Source organism: Aegilops tauschii, chromosome 4 (genome assembly GCF_002575655.3).
Source record: "Aegilops tauschii subsp. strangulata cultivar AL8/78 chromosome 4, Aet v6.0, whole genome shotgun sequence".
Taxonomy (NCBI): Eukaryota; Viridiplantae; Streptophyta; class Magnoliopsida; order Poales; family Poaceae; genus Aegilops; species Aegilops tauschii.
The window spans coordinates 487205256-487225366 of NC_053038.3; the positions used below are offsets into that span (position 1 = coordinate 487205256).

Below are 20111 nucleotides of genomic sequence, written 5' to 3' on the forward strand. Positions count from 1 at the left end.
CCAGTGATGCCTACACCAATAAGTGAGCAAGTTAATGATGATGATCATGAAACTTTGGATCAAGTTACTACCAAACCTCGCAGGTCAACCAGAGTATGTTCCGCACCAGAGTGGTACTGTAATCCTGTTCTGGAAGTCATGTTACTAGACCATGATGAACCTACGGACTATGAGGAAGCGATGATGAGCCCAGATACCACGAAATGGCTTGAGGCCATGAAATCTGAGATGGGATCCATGTATGAGAACAAAGTGTGGACTTTGGTTGACTTGCCCGATGATCGGCAAGCCATTTGAGAATAAATGGATCTTCAAGAGGAAGACGGACGCTGATAGTAGTGTTACTATCTACAAAGCTCGACTTGTCGAAAAAGGTTTTTGACAAGTTCAAGGTGTTGACTACGATGAGATTTTCTCACTCGTATCGATGCTTAAAGTCTGTCCGAATCATGTTAGCAATTGCCACATTTCATGAAATCTGGCAAATGGATGTCAAAACGGTATTCCTTAATGGATTTATTAAAAGAAGAGTTGTACATGATGCAACCAGAAGGTTTTCTCAATCCTAAAAGTGCTAACAAAGTGTGCAAGCTCCAGCGATCCATTTATGGACTGGTGCAAGCATCTCGGAGTTGGAATATACGCTTTGATGAGTTGATCAAAGCATATAGTTTTATACAGACTTGCGGTGAAGCCTGTATTTACAAGAAAGTGAGTGGGAGCACTACAGCCTGTCTGATAAGTATATGTGAATGACATATTGTTGATCAGAAATGATGTAGAATTTTCTGGAAAGCATAAAGGAGTGTTTGAAAGGAGTTTTTCAAAGAAATACTTCGGTGAAGCTGCTTACATATTGGGCATCAAGATCTATAGAGATAGATCAAGACGCTTGATAAGATTTTCAATGAGTACATACCTTGACAAGATTTTGAAGTAGTTCAAAATGGAACAGTCAAAGAAAGAGTTCTTGCCTGTGTTGCAAGGAGTGAAGTTGAGTAAAGACTCAAAACCCGACCACGGCAGAAAATAGAAAGAGAATGAAAAGTCATTCCCTGTGCCTCAGTCATAGGTTCTATAAAGTATGCTATGCTGTGTACCAGACCTATTGAGTATCTTGCTATGAGTTTGGCAAGGGAGTACAATAGTGATCTAGGAGTAGATCACGGGACAGCAGTCAAAATTATCCTTAGAAGACTAAGGAAATATTTCTCGGTTATGGAGGTGACAAAGAGTTCGTCATAAAGAGTTACGTCGATGCAAGCTTTTACACCGATCCAGATGACTCTGCGTCCCAATCTGGATACATATTGAAAGTGGGAGCAATTAGGTAGAGTAGCTCCGTGCAGAGCATTATAGACATAGAAATTTGCAAAATACTTACGGATCTGAATGTGGCAGACCCGTAGACTAAAACTTCTCTCACAAGCAAAACATGATCACACCTAAGTACTCTTTGGGTGTTAATCACATAGAGATGTGAACTAGATTATTGACTCTAGTAAACCCTTTGGGTGTTGGTCACATGGCGATGTGAACTATGGGTGTTAATCACATGGTGATGTGAACTCTTGGTGTTAATCACATGCTGATGTGATCTAGATTATTGACTCTAGTGCAAGTGGGAGACTGAAGAAAATATGCCGTAGAGGCAATAATAAAGTTATTATTTATTTCCTTATTTCATGATAAATGTTTATTATTCATGCTATAATTGTATTAACCGGAAACTTAGTACATGTGTGAATACATAGACAAACAGAGTGTCCCTAGTGTGCCTCTACTTGACTAGCTCGTTAATCAAAGATGGTTAAGTTTCCTAGCCATAGACATGAGTTGTCATTTGATGAACGGGATCACATCATTAGTGAATGATGTGATGGACAAGACCCATCCGTTAGCTTAGCACTATGATTGTTTAGTTTATTGCTATTGCTTTCTTCATGACTTATACATGTTCCTATGACTATGAGATTATGCAACTCCTGGATACCGGAGGAACACTTAGTGTGCGCAACGTCACAACGTAACTGGGTGATTATAAAGATGCTCTACAGGTGTCTCCGATGGTGTCTGTTGAATTGGCATAGATCGAGATGAGGATTTGTCACTCCGATTGTCGGAGAGGTATCTCTGGGCCCTCTCGGTAATGCACATCACTATAAGCCTTGCAAGCAATGTGACTAATGAGTTAGTTGCGGGATGATGCATTACGGAACGAGTAAAGAGACTTGCCGGTAACGAGATTGAACTAGGTATGATGATACCGACGATCGAATCTCGGGCAAGTAACATACCGATGACAAAGGGAACAACGTATGTTGTTATGCGGTTTGACCGATAAAGATCTTCGTAGAATATGTAGGATACAATATGAGCATCCAGGTTCCGCTATTGGTTATTGACCGGAGATGTGTCTCGGTCATGTCTACATAGTTCCCAAACCCGTAGGGTCCGCACGCTTAACGTTCGATGACGATTTGTAGTATGAGTTTATGTTATTTGATGACCGAAAGTTGTTCGGAGTCTCGGATGAGATCACGGACATGACGAGGAGTATCGAAATGGTCGAGACATAAAGATTGATATATTGGAAGGCTATATTCGGACCAGCCCATGGGGGGGAGGGGCGCGGCCACCCCTTGAGGCCCTTCTCCCCTCTTCCTCCTTCCCTCCTTCTCCTACTAGGAATAGGAAAGAGGAGGGGAATCCTACTTGGACTGGGGAGTCCTAGTAGGATTCCCCACACCTGGCGCGCCCCCTTGGGCCGGCCACCTCTTCCCTCCCCTCCTTTATATACGTGGCCAGGGGGCACCCCATAGACACATAAGTTGATCTTTAGCCGTGTGCGGTGCCCCACTCCACAGTTTTCCACCTCAGTCATAAAATTGTAGTGCTTAGGCGAAGCCCTGCGCCGGTAACTTCATCATCACCGTCACCACACCGTCGTGCTGACGGAACTCTCCCTCGGTCTTAGCTGGATCTAGAGTTCAAGGGACGTCACCGAGCTGAACATGTGCAGATCGCGGAGGTGCCGTGCGTTCGGTACTTGATCGGTTGGATCGCGAAGACGTTCGACTACATCAACCGCGTTACTTAACGCTTCCGCTTTCGGTCTACGAGGGTACATGGACACACTCTCCCGCTCGTTGCTATGCAGCACATAGATAGATCTTGCGTGATCGTAGGTAAAAAATTTGAAATACTGCGTTCCCCAACAACGGCTAGGGCGGCGGAGGACGCGGCTTCGGGCTTGCAGTCCTTCGTGTGCCTCCGATCCTTCCTCTTGGCGGATTGCACAGCCCGCTGCTTGGCCGTCAACGGCTTCTTCTTGGGCGGTGCCGCCATCTTGTGGGTGGCGCGAGGCTTGCCTTTGGCGGAGGCGACAGAGGTGAGGCCGGAGGCGAGGCCGGCGGCAGCATCGAGGATCGGCACGTCGTCCATGGCGAGCGGCGGGGAGTTTTTTTGGGGAAAGAGGAGGAAATGGGGGTGGTTGTGCCACGTACTGGTGGGCCAGGGGGAGGAATAGGCGGGCGTCGCGCGCGTCCGTTTCGTGTCCACACCGACGCAAATGAGGCCCAAATTTGGGTCGGGAATGGGTCGGCAGGCAAACAAAAAGCGAACGAGCGTCCATTTGGGTCGACACGTTGGGCCGATTTTTTTGTCCGTTTCGATCCAAACAGACACGCACGAACAAAATGGGTCGGCACGTTGGAGTTGCTCTAATGCATGCCTAGCAACATGTACCATGCCTGAACAAACCCTTACGGACTAGGCATAGACAGGCTCAAACCCGGGTTTTACCAAGAAATACTTCTACGAGGGACCAAGTTTACCCGGTAAAAATTTGCAAAGATTAATTTTGAAAATAAAAATCTAATATGCACTATATTTTTGGACAGAGGGAATAGCAAAATAGGCAAATTTATCTAAAAAAAGGCACAAAGAGGGAAAATCATGGCAAAGATAAGAGAACCAGCATCACATGAAAAAGGGAGAAAAAAATATACAGTAAACTCATGCGGAATTAAAATTCCTATAAATTTCTTGTGGGAAGGCTGCCGTTGTAAAGGAATTTTCAATAAACATTAAGTCCAACATCATGGAAAAGTTTCTGTTTCTCTTGCAAAATTCTTAACACGAGGAAAAATTTCCTTCTCACTTCCGGAAATTCCAGCCTCATGAAAAACTAGGTCCAAACTCGTGAAAGAAAAGATCGTTCTGTACCAACATTAGGTCCAACATCACGGAAGTTTCAGGAACTTCTCCCTATATTTCTGCAAAATCCATGAAATTTCCACAGAAACATTATGTTGTTCCTGTAGGATTGCACAATGCATGCCCTATAGTACAACCAGCATATATCTTCAGTAAAAGCCTCGCCGTGGCCGCTCCTTGGCAACCTCCACTAGCAGGGTACGTCCCTCAAGAATCTGCACAAAATTCAAAGTGAAAACCAGATCTCTGAACTGAATGGTGACTCAAACTGGCAGTCGACACTTGAACACTGACCTGTTTGTTCAGAGCATAAACAGCGTCATAAGTTTCCTCCTCCCTCGCCATCGTGACAAAACCAAAACCCCGCGAACGCCAGGTCCCTCCTCTGCGCTCGTACACGATTCTTGCATCAAACACATCGCCGTGCTCACTGAACAGCTCCTCCAACCAAGAGTCGTCCACCTGCCACGGCAGATTTCCCACGTAGATTCCGAACCGATGCCAAGATCGGCGCCGAGGAGTTTCCACCCTTGATGATCTTGGTGTTGCTGCCTTGTTTGCGGAATGACGGCGAGGGGTGTCCATTCGCAAGCCTCTTGATCTAGGAGTTGCATTGTTCACTGATCGACGGCGAGGGGTGTCCATTCGGAAGCCTCTTGATCCAGGAGTTGCATTGTCGTTCACAGATCGACGTGGAGTTTCCACCCTTGCACCACTAGTTCTATGAGCTGCCTTATGCACGGTCAGACGCCTGCCGTACACTTCCTGTCCAGAAAGGTTAGTCAGACAAGATGCAATTTCCATGTTCTTTAGCACCAGCTTAGATCATCGACCATGTGGATTACACATGACTCTGGCATTTAAAGGTCAACAACAATTACTTCAAAGAATCAAGAACACTCTCTTCTCATAGCATTCCGATGATTGAATAAGGCTGTAAATTAAGTTAGGAGAATAAAATGGCCGACGATTAAGTTTGCTTCAGGTTAAGGTTTTCCTCAGATCAGGAACTGCGAGCACGGTCACGTACACCCACAAGAACTTAAAATGAGAAAAACCAGTACCACATTACTTAAGGAATGTATTGCTTGAAAATTTGCAAGGTGTGTGTGCAAATGCAAACCAGAAGAAGCTCATTTTCATGCATACTGCAAGTAGATTGGTTACTAGCAGGTCCTATTTAACTTTTAACTAAATTCATTAAGAAAATATAAAGAAACTAGAAAGGTCAACAAAACAAGTCAACAGCTACTTGAAAGGATCAAGAACACTCTCATCTCATGGCATGCCGATGAATAAGGTGGCAAATTAACTTCGGAGAATAAAATGGCCGATGATTAAGTTTGCTTCAGATTGAGGTTTCCTCAGATCAGCAACTGAGAGCACGGTCACATACACCCACAAGAACTTAAAATGAGAAGACCAGTACCAGATTATTGTTGGAATGTACTGCTTGAAAGGTTGAAAGGTGTGTGTGCAAATGCAAACCGGGAGTAGTTCATTTTCATTCATGCTGCAAGCAGATTGGTTACTAGCAGGTCCTATTTAATTCTTAATTAAATTCAGAAAATATAAAGAAACTAGACCCATCAAGATATAGAGTATACTTACATAGCGATGGAACATCTCTGCAGCCCTCTCAGCCTCCGCAACAGAACTCATGGTGACAAACCCAAACCCACGACTCTGGCCTGTGTTCCTGTTGCAAATGACCTGCACACACACAAAGTTGAAACTGACATCATCACCAACTCTAAGATGATCTTGTTGAGCACTTGTGGGAACTTGACGGCGGTTGATTCATGCACTTTTACCACGTTTATTTGGATTATTACTTCATTAGGACTATAATGGTGTGTTTCGGGTTTAAATATTTAATTCAAAAACTTGAATTTGAAGTATTGTTTTATCAAGTTCTGAATTAATGTGTGGTGCATACGTAGTTCAAATGGAGTTTGCATGCAGAAGCAAAAGATGGGAGAGAAAAGGAAAAGAAAAACTGTTTGCGCTAAATTTTAAGATGCTACAGATGCTCATACTGTTGGTCGCGATCGGAAGCATCGGGAAAAGGGTGCCGAAGTGTTGCTATCAATTCCTTCAGTTCCTTGAACCTATTCTGCAGTATTTTATCATCGGTCTTTCCGATGGATCACGCTGAGAGACAGAATATGTCCGTCCTATTTATCGAACCATTTGGTACGTTACGGACTTTCATGTCTGAACTTACGAACGATTTGCCGTGGAGAGCATGCAACTAATTGGTGTTCACAACTGAAGTAGGAGTAGATCACTATATAAAGTCGACCCTGCAGCTCTCTAACCACGCAAAAACAAACCAGTGTAGCAGCAACCAAAAAAAAGAAGGTTACAGTTCAAGTGTGTTCAGTAGCTAAGATGGCTACCGCAAGAGCTCTAGCCACCATCGCAATCTTCCTGCTGGCGGCGCTCTCCACCTCCCACATCGCGTCCTCACTCCGCCCGGGTCTTGGCGTCTGCCGTGCAAGTGGCTATCTTCCAGGAAAGTCGGGCAACTGCGAGAAGAGCAACGACCCGGACTGCTGTGAGGACGGCAAGAGATACCCGCAGTACCACTGCTCGCCCCCGGTCACCGCGACCACCAAGGCCGTCTTGACGCTCAACAGCTTCGAGAAGGGCAAGGACGGCGGTGGCCCATCGGAGTGTGACAACGCCTACCATAGCGACGTGGAGATGGTCGTCGCGCTCTCCACCGGCTGGTTCAAGAACATGGCCCGTTGCGGGCACCGTATCAAGATCAGTGCCAATGGCAACTCCGTGTACGCCAAGGTGGTGGACGAGTGCGACTCCGTGTATGGCTGCGACGAGGACCACAACTACGAGCCACCCTGTGCCAACAACATCGTCGACGCGTCTCCGGCGGTGTGGAACGCATTGGGGCTCGACCAGAACGTCGGCATGGAGGGCATCACCTGGTCTGACGAGTGAGCACCTTCGTTTTTCTAAACGTACCACTTTGTCGGTCACAGTGTCATGTATATAATTTTCGTTGTCAGTTACACAGATCCTATAGGGAGCTCAGATTATGCATATGATTGTGTGATTGTATAAAATAAACAGTGCAGCCTATGGTTTAGCACCGATGAGAAGTTATTGTGTGTGATCTTCTAACTGCCTCTCAACACCCGCACAAACTGACGAACAAATAGTATAAAGAAACAACTTTACTCCCATAACAGATTAATAAGTAGCATGGCATATCCAAATAATAAGATATATACTATATCCGATTCAGCTTTCCCTCCACACAGAACAAGCATCCATTGCAAAATTTGTAATTTTGTAGATGTGTGTAGATTATTAAGGAGTCAGACATGGGTATTGGATAATGAGAGCTAAAAGGCTCACCTTGGAGTCTTCAACGATACCGGCATACTCGAAGAGTTCGGCGAGATACCGGCTGTCAATGTCGTAGTGTAGGTTCCCGACATACACACTAGTAGAAAAAGAGGCTTCCATACGCCCCCATTAGTCCCCAAAATAATCGAACCGCGACCAAAGGGGTCTTTAGTCGCGGTTCGGGAGGAGACCCGCGACCAACTATCTGGGCCCAGCGCGCTCGGTCGACAGCTGGCGGACGGGAGGGGCTTTAGTCCCGGTTGGCCTGGCCAACCGGGACTAAAGGTCCTCAGGCTGGCCCGAAGGCCTTTAGTCGCGGTTGGCCAGACCAACCGGGATTAAAGGTTAGACCTTTAGTCCCGGTTGGTCTGGCCAACCGCGACTAATGGCCCGAACCTTTAGTCGCGGTTGGCCAGACCAACCGGGACTAAAGGTTAGACCTTTAGCCCCGGTTGGTCTGGCCAACCGCGACTAAAGGGATTTGAGGCCTCATTTTCAAACTCTACCCCCCCCCCCCATCGCCTTTTCAGTTTTAGAAAAAACAAAAGAAAATGATGGAAATGTCAAAAAAATAAAATAAAATAAATTTCTCATGTGATATGTGGTCTAGTTGTTGGGAAAATTAACAAATATGAATTTCGACTTTATTTGCAAAATCTCTCTGGAATTTCTTAAAATGGGCATAACTTTTGCATACGAACTCGGATGAAAAAGTTTTTTATATGAAAAATCATCTACTCGAAAAGTTACATCCGAATTTAATCGGGGGAACCCCGTTAAACATTTTCAAAATCCTCAAAAACCTAACAGAAAAAAAGATACGGGGCTTTTAAGATCTGGAGAGGCAAAAAAATTCAAAAAAATTCAAATTGTGGTCAAACTGTGGTCAAACAATGGTCAAACTAATTATTCTAGAATATTAGTGTTATTAAATAATTATTTCAGTTTTTTTTAAATTTTGGTCAAATCTGGTCAAACAGTGGTCAAACTAATTATTGCCGAAATATTAGTGTCACTAAATAATTATTGTTTTTTAAAACAATAGTTTCAATCTCAAACAGTGAAATGTGTCACTTCATGCTGAAGCTAAATTCCTGAGGGTTAATAGAATTGACATCCTACTATTGTCAGGAAAACAACAAGTGCAGACTTGGAAACGAGGGAGAATAGAACCCGGAAGTTAAGCGTGCTCAGGCTGGAGTAGTGAGAGGATGGGTGACCGTCCGGGAAGTTAGATGATTTGGAATGATGAGGGGTGATTAGAGATTAGAGGATAAATTGAGCAGTGATGAGGGGTGGTGATTAGAGATTAGAGGTTAAAATAATTCAGAAATTTGAAAATAAAAAAAATTAAAAAAATTCGCAAAAAAACCAGGTTTAAACCTGCGGAGGCCTTTAGTCCCGGTTAGCCACGAGAACCGGGACTAAAGCCTTTAGTCGCGGTTCGTAAGAGGCGCGACTAAAGGGGGGGTCTTTAGTCGCGCATATTTAGTCCTGGTTGCACAGCCGGGACTAAAGGCCTTTGCGAATCGGGACTAAAGGCCTTTTTTCTACCAGTGACACCTTGGCTTCCTCGAGCAGCTCGTCGTCGTACTCAGACGTATAATCCTCATCCCCTTCCTGCTGGTATGACTCTTGTCGCTGGGGGCGGCGCCTCTAGGAGCTGCCTTGCGCACAATCAGACGTCTGCCGTACACTTCCTGCCCACATTGAAGGCCAATCAGAAAAGCATGAGAATTCTACATTCTTTACCACAAGCTACATCTCATATGAATTAACCATGACAACCAAAAGAAACGAATTGAATTTCGGGAAATACAAATAAACAAGCCTCATCAAGTTGCAAAATATACTCACATAGCCATGGTAGATCCTCACAGCCCTCTCAGCCTCCTGAACAGTACCCATGGTGACAAACCCAAATCCACGGCTCTGGCCTGTTTCTCTGTCGTAAACGACCTGCAAATCCCAACAGTACATATTATATTTATCTGTTGTTTTAGAACAGAGAGCCAAAAAGAAAACATGCATATCCTTCTGCCGAATGCTGATGAAATTATCTCAAAGAAAAAAGGAGTGCCGACGAAACAAACGACACTAGTGCAGTACTGATAAAAACAGATCACCTAGCAATTTAATGAGTAGTGATCAATCCGAGTGGTAAGATTCAACCTAGACATATTTTGCAAGAAATTACAAACTAGCCAACTGACTCTAGCAGCCAAGGTTTTGGTTACCGGTCGAAATTTCAAGATTTCCCATGGTTACGGCGTATTTCCACGCCCCTGGGTAAATCCCCATACCGAGCAAAAAATACCAATTTTTTGAATTTAAACACTCGACTTTTAGTAAAGTACATAGGATCTAATTAATGCCGTGAGAGTTGGTTCTAACGTGTTGGTAGCAACCTAGTTCTTGTTTTGAGAGGTCTCTGGTTTGAATGTTTGTTCATTCACTTATTTGAATTCAAAATTCAACTATAAAATTCGTTCGAAATAAATATTCTCGGTATTTCTTGGTAACCGTGGTAACCACGTTTACCAGTCCCCCTCGATAAAATTGCCTCATTCGATAACCAAAACCTTGCTAGCAGCTTCAATTGCGCATAAGCCCATTCGTGCTGGTAAAGGATTTCACATATCGATGAGCAGATATGGCAATGAAGAGCGATGAGTCTCACCTTCGAGGACAGGACGGCGCCGGCATGCTCGAAGCTCAACGCGAGGGCCCTGTTGCCAATGTTGTAAGGTAGGTTCCCAACATACAACTTTGTGCCATCTCGCACGTATTCCTCCTCTGTCATGTACTCCCTGTCCTCTTCATGCCTGTCTGGCTCTGGCAGGTAGCTGAAGGCAGTGGAAGGGTACGTATTTTCAGCGGTGTGAGCATTGCTAGCATGTCTTGCAGCTCTCGTCGCAGCAGTTGCAGCGTATTCTCTTGATGCACTGACAGTTTGCTCCACACGGTGACTAATTTGAGAAGTGTAACCATTGTGTGTATCTCTTGCAGCTCTTATCACAAGGTTTGCTCTTGGTGCACCGGCAGTTGGATCTATGGGTTGAGTGATCTGAGCAGTGTGAGCATTGCTTGTAACTCTTCCAGCTCTTATCGCAGGGTGTGGCATTGCTGCAATGACTGTTGGTTCTAAAGGGGGAGTTACTTGAGCGGTGTGAGCATTGCTTGTACCACTTGAAGCTCTTATTGCGGGGTGTGGCCTTGGTGCACTGATAGTCGGCTCTACTAGGTGAGTAACCTGAGCAGTGTGAGCATTGCTTGCTCTTGTCGCAGGGCTTGGTGCACTGGCAGTTCGCTGTACATTCAGTGGCGCTCTAACTGAAGTATGACCTTCTTGGTTTCGGTTCACAACATTCCGAAGAGGACTCCGGTTGGCAAGTGAAAGGCGGCTGAAAACTGATGTCACTGTTGGGTGCACCATTGTAGGGTATACAAGGTTTTCCTTTTCTGGATGAGATGCCTGAAGCCCTTTGCACTTGAATGCAAGCCTCATCGTTTTCCATTTTGTTTCCTTATCCGTAGCATGACAATGATCATCAGCCGAGAGACCTTTACCCCAATAAGCGCACGGAGCTGGGGCGTCGCATACAAAGCAGTAGCACTGCATTTGGAAAACAACAATGAATTCGCATTGCCAGCAGGATCAGGGAGTGAAAATGCTTGCAACTCACCATGGTACAGTGCTTCTCGTGGGAGGTAGCGCCGAAGGGCATAGTAGAACATAAATGGCGTGAGTGAGGGAAGTCGCGGCATGCTACCTGCAGAGCAAAAACAGAGCCAATAATGAAGGAATGCTAGCGCAGTTAAACAATAGTACTACATGTTCTGCATAAAAGAAATGTATAATGGGCGTCTATGTAACAATTTTTTCCTTTTCTGAAATGCGCATCTAAATGGGCCTTATTTTGTATTAGAAGAAACAAGCCCAAATATCAAAAATATATAATGGCATCGGTAGTGACCACGAACGCCCAACCAAGCTATATTTTGCAATGAAAAACTTAGCGGCCTGCTCTAAGACAAATACAAAGAAATAAAAAATAATAGGCTAAAGTAGATAATTGCACAATAGTCAGGTACTCAGGTGGGCCAAGTATGGAAGGGCAGAAACCATGTTACAGGTTGAATAATGCATCTTTCACATTATTTGGAATCATAAGTTGTGTTCTGCAGCAGTGACTGAACACACGATAGACTCTTAAATTTTTGTCTCCTGTTTTCTGTAAAGAAATCCACATGCTCTCCGAATCACCTTTGCAACTCGATTCTGAAGACAAACACACATACATGTCCAATAAATCAGGACTAGGTATGCACACCACTGCTCGTACGGTATTTGCGGGATCAAAATGCAATTCTACATATCAAAATGGAGGGAAACAAAATAGCTTGCCTTCCTCAGTAACTACCTGTCAATGCCCCCCCCCCTCCCTCGCGCTGCCCTCCCCAGGGCGGCTCGAGGGCGCCTAGGGTTTCCCCGGTGCCGCCCCCTCCATCCTCCCTCCCTCCCTTGCCGTCACCCGAGGCGGTCGCCGGGCAGCGCCTGTGTGGCTGCCGATGACGGTGGCGGCGAGGCCTCCGTCCCTTCTCTCTCGAGAAGGACTCCGGATCCAGGGCGGCGGCCCTTGGCGGCGAGGCGGTGCCGTCTCCGGCTGGCGGCGTGCGCGGGAGGTGCGGGCCGGCTTCCTCGGCTGCTCGGGTGGCGAGGAGCGGGCGGATTGCGGCTGTGGGGCGGCGAGGTCATCCTTCCTCCGCTCTAGATCTGAAGGTCAGGCTCCCCTCTCTGCTCTCTTCCTCTGCTGGCTCGTTCGATTTGGGGCCTCTGGCCGCTGGATCCGGTGCCGGCGGGGTGCGCCCCAAACTGGTGGTGTGGGTTGAGCCCGGGGGGAACCCCTGTTTGGTCTTTTCCAGCACGGCGGCGGCGGCGCCTTTTGACGTCGTTCTACTCCCTGGAGTCGCCGTTGTGGGCTCCCCTCCACACCATGGCCAATGTTCCCGGGCGAAAGCTCGAATCCCTGCTGGATGGGCGGCGGCGGCGCCAGGTGTGTCGTGTCCTCCTTGGAGGCGCCGCCTGGGAAAGATTGGTGCTTTGGGGTTGCGTGCAGCAGCTTGTAGGTGGGCGGCTGGTGTCTATCGAGTCTCTGTGGCTCGGTAGCTCCTTCACTTCGGCAACTCTTCCGGCGGCTTACCCTCTACGATTGGCCGCCTTCGGTGTCTGCGGTGTTGTTGTTGTGTGTGTGCTCCAACTTGTGGTCGTGCTCCGTGGCGGGCCCAGTCTCGAGACCAACCTTTGCTCAAGCTCTCGGGTGAGCGTCTCTTCATTCGACGGTGCGGCGCCTTCGAGCCTAGGCGAGGGGAAGGGATCCCCTTCGATGTTAGAGAGGGCAGGTGTTGGGTCATCTCCTCTGCTGGTTTCCAGTCCTGTCTTCGATTCCTCTGCCGGTGCTGATCCTCGAGGCTGCACTCGTAGTCATATTGGTGCCTTGCTGTAGTGGGCTTATCCTCAACTAGCAGTTCTTCATAGTTAATCTTCTGTTTGCTGGTTGTAGGTGTAGCGTTGTAAGCTGTTCTTGCAGCCCCCTTGTATCGTTTGGCCGATGTTGTGTGGTGTTCTTGTTCTTGTACTCCTGGCCGGTTGATGGCTTTGTTAATTCAAAGCCGGACTCTTCTTGAGCCTTCGTTCTAAAAAAAAAACTACCTGTCAATGTAAATAACAAATGAATGACACTGCAGGCAGTGTCGGAGCTATGCATGCTTGGTGTGTGTGTGTGTGGGGGGGGGGGGGGGGGGGGGGCTGTGGCCCCCTAGCCTTGGGAAAATGTGTGAAGGAATTTTTTTGAGAGGGCTTAGATGAGAAGAAAAATAGTATTAGGCCTGGTACAGCTTTTACCCAAAAGCTTCTTGATTAGAGAAAACCCCTTATATGCAATTTTCTGCAGACTAATCCCTTGTCTACCTGTCATTCTTTTTGGGCCTACATCCGGAAATCTGCAAGGCCTTGATGGCTTTTATTTTGATCCCTGATTTAGTTCCGCGCATATTTTTGGGGGCGTCATTAAATGAACACAGAATGTTAAAATTAATATATCATCTCTAAAGTCTATACGACGTTTGCAACTCGATTCTGAAGTTAAGTCATGCACACGTAGATGTCCGATCAGATCAGGTCCGATACGTTACGTAGTCTATGGCACAGTGCAAAAACATATCATCTCCATACGTAGTCTCCAATTTTCGCAAGGTGCTTCTGTTCCATGGCACACACAGAATGAATGCAGTGTCATGGATCGAATTACCTGGCCTTTCTCTGCAACTATCTGCAACTCATCCGAGCCGCCATCGTTCCCCGCAGCCCCGTCCTCATCCGCAACGGCGACGGCCGCATAAGGGTCGCCGTCCAGAACCACGCAGTCGCCGTCGTCCTCGCCAACGCCGTCGGCACCACCGGACTCGCCCTTCTTCACCACGAGATCGCAGACCCCGCCATCAGCTGCATCGTCAAAACGCAGCTTCCTGGCCACGGGGGGAGATCCGTCCTCCTCCTCCTCCTCCTCATCGGAGCTGATCTCCACAACGTCCGGCGCCGCGGGACCCGTCCTTCCGCCCACAGAATCCTTGGCTGGACCAGGCGCAGGCCTCCGAGAAACCAGGAAGCCGTGAAGGAGGCCACAGTATCCCGCCATGGACGTACGAATCCCGGACCCCAGAGGCTGCCGCTGCCAAGAAACGGACTTTATGGGATCGCGCGTAGAAATGCAGCAGATCTTGGCTCGATCGGTGGCGCTCGCTTCTACCGCCGGTGAATTCGGCGTCGATTGCGGTTGCGGGCACCTCTGCTCTGCTGTGCGTATGGGCGGTTCACTTTTTTTGAAATTTGACTTCCAACCCCCTACGAGCCGTTTCGTAAAAGCGACGTGGGCCGGGCCGGTGGGAAAACATTGCCCAGCCCGGTTATCATTGGCTCCAGTACAATTTCTCGTTACTAAAAAAAAACATACAATTTCTCAAAAGAAAAAAAAACACCTGCAACACATATTTTTGTTTACTTTGCTCAAAACAAAATTGGGCATGGAACAGCTGCAATACATGACCGATATACAATGGTGTCGTTCTTTCACCAGCACGCCTCCTACCGGAAGCAGAAGGAGGTGATATATATAGGACGCAGAGTTTCTGCTCCCGAGTTCAAATGTTCTCGGGTGAACAGTAAAATCAAAACAAAATCGAAAAAATTCAAAAAATTTCAGTCTTTTTGGGAGAAATATTGACAAAAGTTTTAAGTGCCTTCAAAATTTCGTCATGAAATCACACTCTTAGAAGGCATGGCAAAAAAATCGGTACTCTGAAAATGCTACTTTCAAAAGCATTGGAGCACTGAGTTTTTTTTTTTGCCATGCCTTACAGGAATGTGATTCCATGACGAATTTTTGCAAGCATTTGGAACTATTTTCAATGTTTCTCCCAAAGAAAGTTGGATTTTTGAAAAAAAAAATGATTTTACTGTTCACCGAGCTCATTTGAGCTCGGGAGCAGAAAGGCACTTTCGATATATGTAGCTAACTTCTTTTGTATGCATTGGTGGCTAACTTCTTTTCACAATTGTGGTATGTAGCTCAGCATTGCTCAAGAATTGTACAAGGGCAAAGCAAAGAAAGGCAATGCATTCGGTTTACACCATTGTTGGGTGGACCTTCGCAATGTGGAGAAATCGAAGAATTGCCTCATCAACAAAATTCCAAATAATAAGAAACCACATAGCTTGGTTGGAAATGCTTTACAAGTTGACACCGACGATGATGCATCAACTGTCAAGGAGTGAAAAAGAAGCCCCGCTTCCAACTTGGATGCTACCAAGAGGCTCAATGGATGAAGAAAGGCAAGAAGAAGTTGAAGAAGGGAGGAGACAATGACTACAAGGAATCATTGGGCAACATCATATAGAATAAGAAAGGAGACGGCCGTTGAAAGGGCGGCTCTCACCGGTCATCGTGTCGCTCCAGGGGAAACTCTGACCCCCGGGTCAGGCGGTGGCGGCGCGCTAGCGTCGTAACCTTCTTGGAGGCGCCGCCTTGGAGCTCACGGTTCGTCATATGCGGCTTCATCTCTTCGCGGTGGCGTGTTCACGGTGGAGGTCCCCGATTGCTCTTGTAGTGTTAGGGATGGTGTTGCTGCGCTCAGCGCCTATGTATCCCGCCTTGGGTGTGTGCGTATGTTGTCGTGGGGTGTGTTTGTACTTGGGTTGTGGTTGATCTGTGCTTTATATATAAAGCGGGGCGAAAGCCTTTTTCGGTAAGGGCGACATTGGAGATAAAATAAATGAAGGAGAGGAGGGAGGCTGAGGAGAGGAGGGAGGCTGAGGAGAGGAGGGCGGCAGCCGATGAGTGGAGGGCGGAGGTTGGGGAGAGGAAGGTGGCCTACGATGAAAGAATCAAGAGCTTGGAAGCATCGAAACACGATCATCTTTCACAATGCACAACTTGTCTTAGTTCGCCTACTTGACACATTTAAGTCGCATGCTAGGGAATGGATGATGACGTGCGCGAGGGATATGGTGGTGTTGCTTCCGGTGGTGGCAATCTCTAGCACTGGGAGGCATCAAGTTGTAATTTGTAGTTACGGGGGTGTTTCTCTTCTTAGGGCTTGTACAAACATTTCATTCTATTAATGTATCTAGACGCAAGGCTTTTGCATTTTTTTGAAAAAACAACAAGAGAGGGAAAACGTGGCAAGGATGGCAATATGTAACCCAACATCACATGGAAGCCAGTTTGAACCCCGATGGGAGACGGAGGAAATTTGGAACCTTTGGAAAAGTTTTAACTATGCAATGCCATTTTGACTTTAAGTTCAAGGTAATACACTTCAGGATTCCTATGCATGCCCTACTTTAACTGAGTTTTGGAGGATAACAAACAATCACTCCTTGGCGGCTGACTGCCCTCGCGGTCATGCCCGACCCCATATTCATAATATAAAGCAAAGATGGTATTTGAAGCATCTCCATAAATTATCATGATTTTATTAGAAGGTGACTGGATATATTATATTGAAGAATTTATTTCTCAAATAGACAGTAAATGAAACTAACTTTGATTCGAAAATATTGTACTGGACATGGCATTTTTTTTCATATATGTAGTTTATATGCATAGAGGAGCATCTAGGATTTCTCGCAAAAAAGAGAGGAGCTTCTAGGGTTTCTGTTATAGAATTTTATCACAAGTGGATATGAGGGTTTGTTTGTAAATTCAGGGCTAGAGTTTGTTATTTTAATAAACTAGATCATCAATGCTGCACCCGTCTATTCTTGTATTCAAATGGTATGAATATTCATAGAATTTAGATACAAATCGACCTGTTTGTAGTATAAGGCTGTGAGAGAACGTCGTACCCTGCCTAGGGCGACGGCTTCGTGTTATATAGGGTCGGGGCGCAACTCCCGCATAACGTACAGAGGTTGATTACATCGTTGGGATCCTGACTTGAGACCCAAGGGATAGACTAGAGAGATAGAGATAGTTACAATAGATAAGAGAGAATCACAACTACCCTAGTCTACAGCTTCGGTTGAGGTGGACTCCTGGTCGAACCCATGCGTCAACTCTGTCGTGGTAGATACGTTGCTTAACACCCTCCCTTAATCACAACTGCGTTAAGTTGAGATTACGTTTGAACTCTTCAAAGTTTCTTGTGGGCAATGCTTTTGTAAAGTCATCTGCAACTCGGTCTCGTGAATGAACAAACCGAATTTCCAATTGTCTGTTGACAACTCTTTCTCTGACAAAGTGAAAATCTATCTCGATGTGTTTTGTTCTTGCATGGAACACTGGATTAGCAGATAGATAAGTGGCACCCAAGTTGTCACACCATAAACAAGGAATTCTGGTGTGCTTCACACCAAGTTCTCTTAACATGGACTGAACCCAGATAATTTCTGTTGTAGCATTTCCTAATGCTTTATACTCTGCTTCAGTGCTTGACCTGGATACAGTAGCCTGTTTCTTAGCACACCATGATATCAAATTTGGTCCAAAGAACACTGCAAATCCACCAGTGGATCGTCTATCATCGACACTTCCTGCCCAATCAGAGTCAGAGAATGCACTAACAAGATTGGATGATGACTTGCTGAAAGTAAGACCAAGATTCACAGTATGTTTTACATATATCACAATGCGTTTGGCAGCAGTCCAGTGGACTGTGGTGGGTGCATGAAGAAACTGGCAGACCTTGTTGACAGCAAAAGATATATCAGGTCTGGTCAAGGTTAAGTAATGAAGAGCCCCTACCAAACTCCTGTATCTAGTACTGTCTTCTTGATTCAAGAGAACTCCCTCTTCAAGTGATAATTTTTCTGTGCTTGAGAGAGGAGTCAATGAAGGCTTGCATCCTTGTAAACCAACTCTTCTTACCAGGTCAGTAGCATATTTTTCCTGAGATAGGTGGAGGCCATCTTCATGTTTCTTTACCTCAATACCTAGAAAGAAATGCAAGTCTCCCAAGTCCTTGGGAGCAAATTCAGCACTTAGATCTTTTAACAGCCCTGCCACAGCTTCATCTAATGAACTTGTGACAATGGTATCATCTACATAAATCAACACAAATATTGATGTATTTGATTTATTGTAAATAAACAGAGATGTATCAGACTTGGAGGGAGTAAAGCCAAGTGCTTGCAATTTCTGACTCAGACGTGAGTACCATGCTCTGGGAGCCTGCTTCAGTCCATATAGAGCTTTATCAAGCTTGCACACATGAAAAGGCTTACTCTTGTTTTCAAACCCAGGAGGCTGTTTCATGTATACTTCCTCTTCCAGAACGCCATGAAGGAACGCATTTTGTACATCCAGTTGCCTAAGGCTCCATCCCCTGGAAACGGCAATAGACAGCACAAGACGGATAGTGGCAGCTTTAACAACGGGACTAAATGTGTCCTCATAGTCAATACCATACCGTTGCTTGAAGCCTTTTGCAACCAATCTGGCCTTGTAGCGATCTATAGTTCCATCAGACTTTCTCTTTATTCTGTAAACCCACTTGCAATCAATTAAATTTTTACCTTGTCGTGGGGGAACTAAATGCCATCTTCTGTTTTTCTGAAGTGCCATGTATTCTTCTTCCATGGCATTTGAAAGATCGTGGATGTCGCCTAGAGGGGGGGGGGGTGAATAGGCGCTTTAAAATAATTACGGTTTAGGCTTGAACAAATGCGGAATAAACCTAGCGGTTAATTTGACAAGCACAAAACCTACAACAACTAGGCTCACCTATGTGCACCAACAACTTATGCAAAGCAAGATAAACAACTAAGTGATAGCAAGATATATGACAAGAAACAATATGGCTATCACAAAGTAAAGTGCATAAGTAAAGGGTTCGGGTAAGAGATAACCGAGGCACGCGGAGACGACGATGTATCCCGAAGTTCACACCCTTGCGGATGCTAATCTCCGTTTGGAGCGGTGTGGAGGCACAATGCTCCCCAAGAAGCCACTAGGGTCACCGTAATCTCCTCACGCCCTCGCACAATGCAAGATGCCGTGATTCCACTAAAGGACCCTTGAGGGCGGTCACCGAACCCGTACAAATGGCAACCCTTGGGGGCGGTCACCGAACCCATACACTTTGGCAACCCTTGGGGGTGGTCACCGGTACCCGTCAAATTGCTCGGGGCGATCTCCACAACCTAATTGGAGACCCCGACACTTGCCCGGAGCTTTACACCACAATGATTGAGCTCCGAACACCACCAACCGTCTAGGGCGCCCAAGCACCCAAGAGGAACAAGCTCAAGGGCACCAAGCACCCAAGAGTAATAAGCTTCTCAACTTGTAACTTCCACGTATCACCGTGGAGAACTCAAACCGATGCACCAAATGTAATGGCAAGGGCACACGGAGTGCCCAAGTCCTTCTCTCTCAATCCCACCGAAGCAACTAATGCTAGGGAGGAAAAAGAGAGGAAGAACAAGAAGGAGAACACAAAGAACTCCAAGATCTAGATCCAAGGGGTTCCCCTCACATAGAGGAGAAAGTGATTGGTGGAAATGTGGATCTAGATCTCCTCTCTCTTTTCCCTCAAAAACTAGCAAGAATCCATGGAGGGATTGAGAGTTAGCAAGCTAGAAGAAGGTCAACAATGGGGGAAGAACACGAGCTCAAGAGATAAGGTAGAATGGGGAAGAAGACCCCCTTATATAGTGGGGGGGACAATCCAACCGTTACCCCCAAAACAGCCCCGCAGAGGGCGGTACTACCGCAGGAGGCAGCGGTACTACCGCTGATCACAATGGTACTACCGCTCCCCCGGGCGGTACTACCATGGAGTCTGGAGGGCAGGAGAGTGACAGACCCGAGCGGTACTGCCGCGGTGGTTGGGCGGTACTACCGCTCGTGAGCGGTACTGCCGCCCTACTGCCGCTGCGAAGTACCGCACTATCCGACATGAAAAATGACCCCTCGAGTCGACGCGGTAGGGGCCTGGTACCGTAGCGGTACTACTGC

The 20111-nt window shown here is 46.4% G+C and overlaps 2 protein-coding genes across 2 annotated transcripts; one reads left to right on the forward strand and one right to left on the reverse strand.

Moving 5' to 3' along the window:
• Positions 1–4367: 4367 nt before the first annotated feature.
• On the reverse strand, positions 4368–14291 carry LOC109738151 (uncharacterized). The gene is made up of 8 exons (XM_020297248.1): positions 13905–14291; positions 11280–11366; positions 10274–11209; positions 9451–9552; positions 9243–9293; positions 5967–5971; positions 4513–4747; positions 4368–4433 (listed from the first exon to the last, which is right to left on the reverse strand). The coding sequence occupies exons 1-8, from the start codon at positions 14289–14291 to the stop codon at positions 4368–4370; spliced, it is 1869 nt and encodes a 622-aa protein (XP_020152837.1).
• On the forward strand, positions 6613–7182 carry LOC141021432 (putative ripening-related protein 5). The gene has a single exon (XM_073497290.1). The coding sequence runs from the start codon at positions 6613–6615 to the stop codon at positions 7180–7182; it is 570 nt and encodes a 189-aa protein (XP_073353391.1).
• Positions 14292–20111: the final 5820 nt, after the last annotated feature.